This window comes from Drosophila santomea, chromosome 3L (genome assembly GCF_016746245.2).
Source record: "Drosophila santomea strain STO CAGO 1482 chromosome 3L, Prin_Dsan_1.1, whole genome shotgun sequence".
Lineage (NCBI taxonomy): Eukaryota > Metazoa > Arthropoda > Insecta > Diptera > Drosophilidae > Drosophila > Drosophila santomea.
The window spans coordinates 20,657,065-20,669,397 of NC_053018.2; the positions used below are offsets into that span (position 1 = coordinate 20,657,065).

General features: G+C 41.8%; 5 protein-coding genes across 5 annotated transcripts; 1 reads left to right on the forward strand and 4 right to left on the reverse strand.

The window, feature by feature from the left end:
* Window positions 1-2,159: 2,159 nt before the first annotated feature.
* LOC120447971 (rho GDP-dissociation inhibitor 1) lies at window positions 2,160-6,069 on the reverse strand. The gene is made up of 5 exons (XM_039629663.2): window positions 5,905-6,069; window positions 4,012-4,211; window positions 3,839-3,948; window positions 3,656-3,770; window positions 2,160-3,065 (listed from the first exon to the last, which is right to left on the reverse strand). Exons 2-5 carry the CDS (start codon window positions 4,193-4,195, stop codon window positions 2,869-2,871), a joined length of 606 nt encoding a protein of 201 aa, XP_039485597.1. The 5' UTR covers window positions 4,196-4,211; window positions 5,905-6,069; the 3' UTR covers window positions 2,160-2,868.
* Window positions 2,952-3,493, reverse strand: LOC120447972. The gene is made up of 2 exons (XM_039629664.2): window positions 3,135-3,493; window positions 2,952-3,065 (listed from the first exon to the last, which is right to left on the reverse strand). The coding sequence occupies exon 1, from the start codon at window positions 3,307-3,309 to the stop codon at window positions 3,205-3,207; it is 105 nt and encodes a 34-aa protein (XP_039485598.1). The 5' UTR covers window positions 3,310-3,493; the 3' UTR covers window positions 2,952-3,065; window positions 3,135-3,204.
* A 240-nt stretch (window positions 6,070-6,309) lies between the features above and the next one.
* On the forward strand, window positions 6,310-7,399 carry LOC120447970 (metaxin-2). The gene is made up of 2 exons (XM_039629661.1): window positions 6,310-6,490; window positions 6,564-7,399. Exons 1-2 carry the CDS (start codon window positions 6,407-6,409, stop codon window positions 7,287-7,289), a joined length of 810 nt encoding a protein of 269 aa, XP_039485595.1. The 5' UTR covers window positions 6,310-6,406; the 3' UTR covers window positions 7,290-7,399.
* Window positions 7,400-9,067: 1,668 nt separating this feature from the next.
* On the reverse strand, window positions 9,068-11,226 carry LOC120447969 (Golgi reassembly-stacking protein 2). Its single transcript, XM_039629660.1, has 2 exons — window positions 11,025-11,226; window positions 9,068-10,632 (listed from the first exon to the last, which is right to left on the reverse strand). The coding sequence occupies exons 1-2, from the start codon at window positions 11,068-11,070 to the stop codon at window positions 9,296-9,298; spliced, it is 1,383 nt and encodes a 460-aa protein (XP_039485594.1). The 5' UTR covers window positions 11,071-11,226; the 3' UTR covers window positions 9,068-9,295.
* Window positions 11,227-11,520: 294 nt separating this feature from the next.
* Window positions 11,521-12,311, reverse strand: LOC120450109 (probable prefoldin subunit 6). The gene is made up of 3 exons (XM_039632906.1): window positions 12,101-12,311; window positions 11,800-12,025; window positions 11,521-11,716 (listed from the first exon to the last, which is right to left on the reverse strand). The coding sequence occupies exons 1-3, from the start codon at window positions 12,171-12,173 to the stop codon at window positions 11,638-11,640; spliced, it is 378 nt and encodes a 125-aa protein (XP_039488840.1). The 5' UTR covers window positions 12,174-12,311; the 3' UTR covers window positions 11,521-11,637.
* Window positions 12,312-12,333: the final 22 nt, after the last annotated feature.

The following is a 12,333-nucleotide window of genomic DNA, read 5'->3' on the forward strand; positions in this document are numbered from 1 at the left end:
CGGTTGCAACCTGACAAAACACTTTATTAAAGCAAAATTAAGGTGGTCTATCTAACCACTAATTTGGCTCCATAACTAACAGCATAATATAAAAGAAAACGTAATAAAGAGAACAATAGACCCACCCGCCCCCGCTGCTTTCTATCTATGTTCCACAGAAAGCCCCAGCGAATGTGGAATGAAATTCATCATACGCCACGTTGGCCCCTCTGGCAGAGAGCAGGATAGAAGTTTCGCACGTTGCTCCGTGTGCTGACCCGCATACCAAATCAGAGGCCAGCAGAAACCAAAAAGTTGCCAAATCTTTGTTGGATTTAATTATGTTTAAATAGGCTTAGCAAAAACTTGCCATACAGGAAAATTAAATAGAATAAAGGTGTAATCTCATACATCAGATCTAAAATGAAACTAATTGAATTTTGGACAAAGGAAGTTTAATTTTGCCACATGACCAAGTATAATTCGACTGTTGTGTTGGGCATATTTTATAGATAAATGCTTTCTTGTCTAGCCTTTTGCTTTGAGATATAAACTTGCCTGGTTGTTAAATATCGTTTGCTCGGAGAAATAGGATAACAATATAGGATAACAGTTAAAAATATTTTAAAATCATGCAAATGGGCCAATTGCATAAATGCAAACACATAAATCCAATTAGCGGCTATAAATGCTGTACATATACCAATTGTAGAGATTAAATATGCATTTCTGCTTGTGCGGCTTGACATCAGCTGCATTTCATGGCTTTTCCAGAGCAACAGATGCCAATAATCCTAGTACCAGTGATAGGCTACTCACAGAAAAAAAGAAATGTATGAAATATGTAAATGCATTCGAATTTATAAACTTGAAAAAACCATATGCAGTTTTAACTTAACAATTATTAACAATAAGTTATCTACAAATGGAGTGAGAAATTTATTTTCATTGTTATATTTCAACAGGGCTTTAATTCTCTCAGTGCACTCTGTTCGGAAAACAAAATGCTACCGTTAGCAGCACTGCCTACAAGGGGACAAAATGGCCGCCATTCGCATTTCCGCTTGCGTGTTCTTGCGAGCACTTTGCCTGTTGCGTTTTCTGGTTTCCTCTTTGATTGCCTTTCATTCCCACTTTATTACAGCCATCCTAGACTCTCCTGTTTTTCCATTGGCTTTTCCTGCCTTTTACTGCAAATTTCATTGAGCCCCATCCCGGATGCAATGGACCATAAAGGTGCAGCGGGACAATTGGCAGCATCGGGCTAAAAGGCCACATTGCCACACAATGGGGTATGTGAAATGCGGAATATCGGAATGAACAATGCGAGTGAAGGCCAAAATTCGACGGCCCGTCCGTCAATCAAAGTGTTCTCAACGGACAGAGATAGACGTCCGTGTTCGATGCAAAAATATTGGCATGTCATAAAGGTAATGTTTAAAGGAATCGAACTGTGTCGACGAAAATGTAATAATATATGATTTCTTATAGTGGAAATAATATAGCAATAGTATAACAAGTAAGGTTATATAATTTGTTATATACAACGTGGAATTTTTTGTTAAATTCTAACCTGTAACTACTTTTCGCGAAATAAAAACAGTCAAGAAAACAAAATGTGTGTACTACATCATGGAAAATCGCAGTTTTGACGGTCCCCAAAAACACACAAATGCCGCAGGCCATTTTCCGAAAACAAAAATGATTTGTTTTTCTTAAATTACGCGATTTTTCTTCTGGCAACTATAGTCCTTCCCGAAAAAGTAACTTACTTTTTCATGCAGGTGCTCGCGATTCTAAAGACAAATGTGCGTTGGAATATAAAATGCGGTTATTATTTTCTGTATTGAAGCGGTGATTGTTGAGCAACATGCTGCTTATGTCAGGCGCAACAAAAGGCTGGCAACTTGTTAATGGATTCGAATGTAAACAGAGAAATGTTTCACAAATGCTCTCTTTTGTACACCTTAAAAATATTTAGTGCTCTACCTTCGCCTTATGGCCAAAACTTAAAACGTTTGCCCCTTGTCATTGTAACCTGATAAGCATTACCAAGTGTGAAGCTAACTTATCTTAGGCTACGGAAAATCTGTGCACACACTGCTACAATAATTTATGGGACCCATATTATGGAAAAATAATTTGCTCAGTTACTTTAAAATATAAGCATAAAAATAAGATTTTAATTTAAAATATGTATACTTTATTCTTTATTGCTCTTCGGTTGCATTCAATCAGCATTCGCATATATGGTACACAAAAAATACACAGAGATAATATATAGTTAGAATAATGTAGATTTAAGTGATTTCACGACGCACAAACATCAAATGCATAATAAAGTATCAGCTTCAGTTACATTTAACAGTTCTGGTTGCATGATTTCTGTTTTCTTTCAGTTTTCGGGCGACTTGATCTCACAGTAAACCATTCCGTTCATCAATTTTAAATACATAGCGAAATGCAAACAACTTTATTAAAGTTAATTACTCAATTGTTAATCTGTTTGAAAATATATGTTAAACATAGGCAATGGCATTTAGAACCAAACGACTGACTGACTGACTGGCCTAGTGACTTGACTTGGTTTTGACTTGACTGACCGACTTGGCGTCTCATTGAGGACTTAGGCGAAAAACGCTCTTCATCTGCACACAATTAATTTGCAAATTGGGTATCAAAAATACTTATCATGGCTTTACACTTTAGTTACAAAAATATTTAATACCTTTAACAAAAATACTTGACGATCAATTACATTTTTGGAAAAATTCGCGTACACTTTTGGAACAAAAATTAACTCATTTACAAGACATATTGGGGGGAAAACAAAAAGCGTATGTTGTATGTTGTATGTCGTGTGTGTTTGTGTGCTGTTATGTGTGCTGTTTAGGCCCAGTCCTTTTTGATCTCAAAGGTCCAGTCCCACTCCAGGTGTATGTGCTTGTCATCATCCGTGAAGACCGAACTGACCGAGTAGGTGCCGCGGGAAAATGTGCCTGAAGGTGCCTCCTCGGCGGGGGTCAAGTAGAACTGAATCTCCTTTTTCGGCGGATAGGAACCAACCATATGCTTCATTTTGTCAACTAGAGAATAATGTGAAAACAATAGGTTTAGTAACGAATTAAATTTTGGGACGGCCGGCACCAGCTTACCCACAACTTAAAAAATTATACATTCCAAATTGAGAGATTGGCATTAAAGATAATAGGATACAAGTTATTCTTAACACATGACTAAAGTTAGTACGGCAAATGTGAAAAAAAGGATATAGACAGCACTACAAAATCCCAACAATAGGGTTGTGCCGTTGAACCAGCCTTTTCCCATTTCTAAGAACAAAAGTCAACTAGCCCGCACAAAATTCAATCAAAAACTGAGGTGTTATGCTAACCATTTCGCGTCAGCCTAGAAAATTGAAGACCTAAAAGTGCTCGAATAGGAATAGCGTAACGTATAGCACTAATAGCAGACTTTTTTGTTTTTTTTATAATATTAGAGCACTCGCTCTAAAAAATTTTAGATAAATTACCAGAAAATAAATTTAGAACAGGAAAGAAATAACTCGAATTTTTGTTCTCAAAATCAAATCGATCTTTGAAATAGTACCTAAGGTTTGATTCAACTTAAGCTAACTCTGTTAATAAAAAATCAAATGTTACGCCTAAATACTTACCAGTAACACCCAAGCGAGAAGTCTTTTGAACATACTTAAGGCCATGGACTATTTCACGTTGCACAATAAAATCAATGCGCACCTTGTACTGAACACCTTCTTTAATCACAAAAAGCTGTAGATGTACATATGTTTCATTAACAAAAGTAGTCAAATGGTGAAGTAATGGTCAGTAATATTTACCTGCTTTTTCAACTGGCTAAGGTCACCGGTAAGATCCAATTCCATGTCATCGCGTCCTTCGACGACGAGGGCAAGTTTTTTTACAATAACTTTTCGGGGATCATTGGGATCTGGATAGCAAAGTTATTATAATCCGCGTATTCTAATTTTAGAGGCCAAGTTTACACACTTACCAACAATAATTTTCTCGGCCTGGGCGGCACCCAGGAGTGCCTCCTTGTAGCGCCGCAAACTCTCGTCCTCCTGATCGGCGGCCATTATCTCCTCGATGGTCTTCTCCGGCGGAGCCTGGTAGTTGGCATCATGTACATCCTCGTCGTGGTGCTCGGGATGGTGCTTCGTCTCTGTTTCGGCCATGGTTGTTAACCTAGAACTGTCCAATCGCAATTGTTTGTTTATCAATTAATTACATTTAAATGAGAAGCACCGGTCTAAGTTTCGATCGGTGCTGTTGTTGAATTGTTTCTTCAGATTTTGTTTAGTATGACTCGGTTTCTTTGGGAGAAGCTTGTGGGTCATAGGCATATTTTTAGTAGTGAGTAACATGTTGACGATAATACATTATAATGTTTGTTCAAAATACAATGTTAAATGTTGAAACCCATCCAATAGCGGTGCACAACCCAATTGTGATATCATTCAGTGAGCATAAACAGGTTTATTTACTTTTTTGGCAACACGAGTGCTTCTGTTGCGATCAAATGTAGCCTCTTCATATGCCCGTTCAATAATATTGATTAAATTTCAATTATTAACGCATTGATGAACTGACGTGGGCGGGGCGGGGCAGGGCAGGGCAGGGCAGGGCAGGGGCGCTCGACCTGCAGCTGGTCCGCTCAGAAAGTAAAAAAGGTCCAACCAAATACGGAGCGGCAGTTAGATAAGGCAGGAGAACTCGATGGAGGGAGAGAGCGGGTATCGGCATTGAATAATATTGACCAGAACGGGCGACAAAAAGCGAGAGGCCTCCGCCCCCCAGAGAATGCCTTTATTATTATCTTGCGTTGTTTTCCATTATCTAAATACACGTCGCCAGCGTTGTGTCCATTTTCAACGAATGTTGGGCCAATAATAATTCTCGATTCTCCAGATTTGGCTATATATATATATGTGCATACATTGTGCCCGGGCAGAAAAGTACATCAAATTAAAATGTTATTACTTGACATCAACTTGTTGTGAGGTAATAAAATTGAGTCTATACAAAACGATTTCAAAGGCACATGTACAGCACATACAGCAGTAACAATGTGATCAGTTTAAGCTATAATTTTTAGTTTTCATATTTTCCAAACTGATACATGTTTATCTATCTGTTAGGGTTTTTATTTTTATTCTTATATACAAATAATAATAAATACATACTGATGCCCAAAAGTCCGTAGATTCAATCTTCAAATTACAATATTGGTTTTCAGATCTAATCGTTATATTTCGAAATAAGGCATCTAAAAGCACTCACAATTTTTTTCCGTGTTTGTGTGGGAATGGCAGAAAATAATAAACAATTTTCGGACCAACAACGCAAGTTTGGCCCAATAAATACAATCGCAACCATTAAGGATGGGTGAGAAAAGGTAATTTCAAGAACACTCTGACCGAACTGAAATTTTGAATTCCAAACAAATGTGCCAGAGTCGAAGGAGGTGCAAGCGAGAGAGCTAGCCGGAGAGAGAAAGAGAGAGGCGGAGGACCCCCCGCCACAGCCAAAGTGTTGGGATAATTCAGGGAAAAGTACGAACCATGCCACTTCTTTTTCTCTTTTCTGATAAAGAAATGTGCACGAAGAATTTTAAAACCCCAGACGAATGAATCACACACACCAGCTCACACACACACACTCACACCGAGGCCGGCACATGAATCGTCACTGATTTGCAAGTAGAATTTTTTGGGAGTGGTTCTTGGCCTGCGACACCCAAATATATTTGCTACCAACACCAGCTTGCACTAAATATTACAAAAATATTATTTATATTTTAAAAAGTAAAATGCATTAAAACGCACCGCACTTACACACCACACACCACACACACACTGACAAATTGGCGACGACGCGCACTCACCTTTAAATATGCGAAACTAATCAAATACTACGATTTCTGCAAATTAATCACTGAAAATAAACTGTATTTTATATTTTTAACAACTTTTGATAACTAACTTTTAAACAAAGCAAATAATATAAAATAAGAATTGCAAGTGTGATCGTATGCTTTTGTGGGCAGAATACTGAAACGCGAAAAGGGCTTGTAAAGACTTCTGTTCACACTTTTGTCCAAAAATACTTGCTTTTCAAAAAAATGGTTAGTTTTGAAAATGATTTTCACTCGAAGTATTCTATACTCTGTAAGTAAGGGATAAAATACGAATTATTTATTAGTTAGTAGCTCTACAATTTTGTTGACATACAGTTTCCAATAAGAACCGCAAACCTGTAACAAGATTGGCTGCCCTGTTCGGTTCTTATTTCCAACAGTCTGGCAGCACCAGCAAACAGCTGCATGTTACTTCATCGGCGATTTCGGTGCGAAAGTTGAAAAACACAATTAATTCAGTTGATTTGCAATGACATCCCAGTACCTGAGCCAGCTGCACACGGCCGACAAACTGGCCGCCGAGCCATGGCCCGAAGATGCCACCCTCTACCAGGTGAGGCGATCAAAAAGCCAAAGCCGTCAGTAGCACTATCCTTCCATTTACGTTCATATGTACATCACAACAGCCCTATGAAGCGGAACAGATCCTGCTGCCGGAAAACGCCAGTTGCCTGGCTGTGAAGGCTTACCTGAAGATGTGCAACCTGCCCTTCGGAATCCGTTCCTGCGCCAATGCGGAGCACATGTCGCCGGGCGGCAGGATGACCAAGTTGCCTTTCATCCGAGCAGGAGCATTTATTTTTGCTGAGTTCGAGCCGATTGTGAACTTTGTGGAGCAGAAAGACCTGGCCATTGGCAACTGGCAGGACGAGGACGAGAAGGCGGACATGCGCACCTATGTGTCCCTGGTGGAAAACATCTTTACCATGGCTGAGCTGTACATTAGCTTCAAGAACGAGCGTGTCTACAAGGAGGTCACTGCTCCCAGGAACGGAGTCGTTTTTCCATGGCCCCTCAATCACATGCAGAACTATGGAAAGCGGAGGAACGCCCTGCGTTTGCTGAAGGTCTATCAGTGGGACGACCTGGACATCGACAGCGTCATCGAGAAGGTGGCCAAGTGCTGTGAGACCCTCGAGTACAAGCTGAAGGAGTCGCCGGAAACGCCCTTCTTCTACGGCGATCAGCCCTGCGAACTGGACGCCATCGCCTTTGGACACCTCTTCAGCATTCTGACCACCACGTTGCCGAATATGGCGCTGGCTCAAACGGTGCAGAAGTTCAAGCACTTGGTCGAGTTCTGTCGCTTCGTCGACGAGAAGTACTTTCAGACCAGGTGCCTGCCAAATTAGTTATATGTAGTCGTCGCATTAAATGCTTATAAATTTAGTTACTCTTCCCTTTTTTTGTGCTGCGCTGCACAACCGCTTAATTATGCAATTATAAATGTCCTTAATACCAATCGATGTAAATCACCATTATATTTCAACTAGTACGAGGGTCGTTTGATAAGTCCGTGACTTTTTGAATAAAATATATTTTTTTCGTCAAAGAAGCGTTTTATTTCTCAACATAATCTCCTTTTAGCTCTATACATTTAGTCCAGCGTTTTTCCAATTTTTTTATTCCTTCCAAATAATAGGTTTTCTCAAGGCCCTCAAAATAGTCGTTTGTTTCTGTGATGACCTCTTCATTTGACCCGAATCTCTTACCGCCGAGCCATTTCTTCATGTTTGGAAACAAAAAATAGTCACAGGGGGCTAAATCTGGAGAATATGCTGGATGGGGTAGCAGTTCGTAGCCCAATTTATGAAATTTTGCCATGCTGACTACACACGTGTGCACCCGTGCATTGTCCTGATGGAACAGCACTTTTTTTTTCGCCAAATGCGGTCGTTTCTGCTTCAAATCAATATCGAATCTGTCCAAATAATATATTCGCCGGTGATCGTTTTACCCTTTTCAAGGTAATCGATGTGAATGATACCTTGTGCATCCCAAAAAACTGTGGCCATGACCTTGTTGGCCGACAGACCCACCTTGGCCTTCTTTGGTGCACGTTCACCCGGAGAAACCCACTGTCTTGATTGTTCTTTGGTCTCTGGTGTGGTGTGGTGGATCCATGTTTCGTCTACGGTAACGAAACGGCGCAAAAATTCGTTTGGATTGCGGTTGAACATCGCCAAACACTCCTTTGAAATGGTCACACGGTTGCGCTTATGGTCGTGTGTGAGCAATCGCGGCACCCATCGCGCGGAAAGCTTTTTCATGTCCAAATATTCATGTAAAATGTGATGTACCCGTTCAGTTGAGATGCCTACAGCCTCAGCTACCTCACGCACTTTCATTCTCCGATCATCCAATATCATTCCATGGATTTTGTCGACGATTTCTGGCATGACGACCTCTTTTGGGCGACCTGAACGTTCGGCATCACTTGTACTGGTACGACCACAACGGAACTCAGTAAACCATTTCTTAACCATTGAAATTGATGGTGCAGAGTCCCCATAATATTTATCAAGTCTTTCCTTGGTTTCGGTGATGGATTTTTTACGCAAAAAATAATGCTTAATTAGCACACGAAATTCACTTTTTTCCATTTTCGTTAAAATTCACGAGATCGTCTGCTTTCAATGCCTATAAAACGCAAACCAAAAAACGCAGCTTTCTCAAAATTTTACAGTCAGCTGTTAATCGATAACTGCTGACAGGAGCAGTGTTGTATTTAGAGCAGGTGCGCGGCAAATACAAAAAGTCACGGACTTATCAAACGACCCTCGTATTTAAAAGTAGAAATTGAATTGATTTTGCTGCCATTTATGTCAAAAAATCCATGTGATTATAATTTTGTCGTCTGACTGTTGCACAAGTGACTCAATCTGCAAGTTTCTTAAAGCGGAGCTATGCATTTCTAAAATTTTTTTCATATATTTTTTCAGCAAATAACTTTCTGGCTAATGAAATTGTGTAAGTATTTTTGGTATAATACATCAAATAAATTGTTGGTTAAAACTTAGTTTTGGTTGTTAATCTTGCTTTTCCGTTCCATATTTCTAAAGAAATATTACAAGCGTTTTCCCTTACAGATAGCTACCAGCTAGACATACGCATTAAAAGCTCGTTTATGTAAAGACCTTAAATACATATATATTTTTATTGATTTATTGTTATAATTAATTTAGATTATTATTATGAATGCAATGTAAACATCTTGCATGCAGCTGGCCAACCCAATCGCGCCACTTGTGATATTTGCTAGCGCAATCATACAAAACAATCAGATGACTCTCGAAAATAAAAGCTTAACGACAATTTGTCCAGGTTTAGCAGTTGGTCTATTAGCCCAGTAGAAGTCTTAGTTTCCAGCCTGATTTACTGCCGGTCCCGATGATTCGTCGTTGCCTGCCGCTGGAGCAGTTGCAGCTTGCGGTGGTACTGGTGGCGCGAAGACATGGGCCATTTGTGGCGGCAACGGCGTTGGCTGCGTGGGAAACAGTCCGCCCATGGAGGGTTGCACCTGCGGATACGAGGGCACTGTCTGGGCACCGGCTGGATAGGAGACGGCAGCCGGGGCCGACATGTAAGCCTGTTGTGGTGCAGAGAACATGGGCACAGCCGCTGGCGCTGCTGTAGCCTGTGGAAATGGCAGCTGGGCAGCGGGTATGCCACCTAAAGTAGCGTTTTGCTGCGCACTGGGATCAAAAACGCCGGGTATAAAGATGTTGGCTGGTGGCGGCAATGGTTGCGCTGGTGCGGGCACCTGAACTTGAGGTTGCGCCACGGACACGTCAGCCACCGCTGGCGAAGCGGAAACGGGTTCGGCAATGGTGGCCTGCGTTTCCAGCGCCGCAGTTAGTGCATCGGTAGCCTCATCCGGATTGAAGTAGGTCTTGAACAAGCTTTGTGCCGGTGGTTCAATAGTCGGTGGTCTGACCTCGGCGTTTGTGGATCCAAATGTGTTGGCCAGCGGCGGTATGTAAGGCAACGTTGGTGAGACCACAGCGGATCCTGCATAAGCTGCTGGAGCAACAGCTGGAGCCGCTCCTCCAGCTGTCTGCAGAAGAGCAGAGGACTCGACGGCAGAAGCAGGAGCAGCCGCAGTGCTACTAGGGACTGGCTCTGCTTGCACGGGAATGCGATGCAGATAGCCGAAGCCAATGCCGCAGCCCAGGGCTCCCTCCCCACCCCAGGCGGTATTCGGTTTGATGGTCACCTCGCGACAGGCGTCATCGTCCAGGTTGTAAACGTACATCTTCAGCGGCTGCTGCTCGTGCGATTCGATCAGCGTGAACAGGTCATCGTTTTCGTGGCGTATAGCATCCGCCCCAATGACATAGTCGCTGTAGGCTCGCAGCCCAGCGAGCTCAGCTGGCGAATTGGGATGTACTTCGAGGATGTGCCAGACGCTCTCGTTGGCGCCCTCGAAGGAGCAGAACCGTATGCTGACGCCCAGCAGTCCCTGGCCACCCCAGTTATTGCTCGGCGTGAGGGTTAGTTCGCGAACCGTCTGCGTCTTGCTGGAATAGACGGTGAGCCGCACCGGCTTGTCAACGTTCTGCCGAAGCAGTTCCTTCAGCATATCATTGTCCTGATCCAGGCGTGTGCCGGCTATTGCGACGATGAAGTCGAAGAAGGCCTCCAGTCCGGCCTTTTGGCCCGGCGAGTTGTCCTGCACCTTGAGTACGTGGTAGCCTGCGGATTATGAATAATAAATTTCATTGCCATACTTGTATATTTCAAATTTCAAACTAACACCATAGAATAAACTATTTGGATGTGAATTATCAAAGGTAGATATGCTTTAACTAGATAAAATGTACAGGTGTGATTAGAAAAGGAAATACCCACCATATAAACTATATATGCTATATATTTTCATGATAACGAAGGAAGGAAGCATATTAAGTGGGGTATTTACATTAGGTATGGAGACTATGATGCCACGACTTCATAATGGTTTTTAAAAACAGGGCAGCGTAGACTAGGGTGGCCTATAGCCAGGCAAGACTGTAGTATTATTTTTTCTGATTGGATCAGCGGCAGGTTTACGTGGTCCGTGGCGAACAAGTTGTTTGCCCACTTACCTTCGGTGCCGCCACCGGGAACATGGATGCTGTGGCTCGATCCCATCGTTTGACTGCGTTCAGGTCAAGCTCTAGTCCGTAATAGGGATCTGACTTAAGCGACGCTTTGGAACCCCGATTTATATTCTGCCAACAAATAAGTTCTGTTCTTCGTGGCAACTTTTTGTCGCAATTTTTAGTGTGGCAGCAGGTCGCCGCCGCTGGAATGCCACATTGTGTCCAGTGGGTGTGCTAAAAGTTACAGCTGATCCGAACTTTTTAGTAGGGGACTTCCAAGATTCCTAGATAAGCTTTAAAAAAATACTAAATTGTTTCCTGCTGATAAAAACAAAAACATAAATAAAATCTACATGTATTTTCATATTTTTTATTATTTTCTTTATATTTAATATATATGTCTGCTTAATGTACATTTAACAAAAGTACACAAGAATTCAATTCTAGGCATTTAAAGGGCAGTCAATCCTCAATTATGCATATCAAGAATATCATTAGGTTTTCGGGGTTTCATGGTTTTTATTCATTTTAAGATAAAGCGGTCGTGCCAGGAGAGTTTTACCACCAAGCTGTCCCAAAATAAGTTAAATTATATGTGTGTGGCTGTAGAGGGTTTTCACTTCATTGCCGCCGCCACCTGCCATTGCTGTTGGTACTTGGCCATGGTTTCCTGATGCTTCTGCATGTCCTTCTCCCTGGATTAGATGAAATGAAGCCAGAGAAATGGAATAATCTTTATTAGGCTGCTTATAAAAAATGCTAGGTGATGGCAACTCACATGCTCTCCAGAGTGTCGGTGGAGCTCTTCAGCTCCTTGGAGATGTACTCAATGCGCTTTCCGACATTCTGGCGCGACTCCTCCAGCTCCTGCTTGACCAAAACGGGTCCGAAAAGCTTGTAGACCTTGTTGTCGGGGCCCAAAAGATTCAGCTCGTCCAGGACGCACTTGTTCTCGTTCAGTTGGCTTTCTAGCAGTGCCCGCTGCTTCACCATCTTGACGCAGGCTGTGCAGCAAGATATATGTGCATTTCATGTACATAAGTGAAAATTATCCACCAGATGGCCTGGCGTTTACTCACATTTTTGCAGGTTCTGGTATGACTCAACCTCGGTCTGAATCTTTTTGTACAACGCTGCGCTGTTCTTGTCCATTTTGGTTTAGTTACCGCAGGCGTTAAGTCAGAATTAAGTGTTTAATGAACAGTTGCTTCACTGGTTGTTAATAATTTTAACAAAATTCGGCTTTTGCATGTGAGTAAATCGTTCAGTGTGCCCAAATATGGTTTCCACTGAAAATGCTGAAAAATTTCTG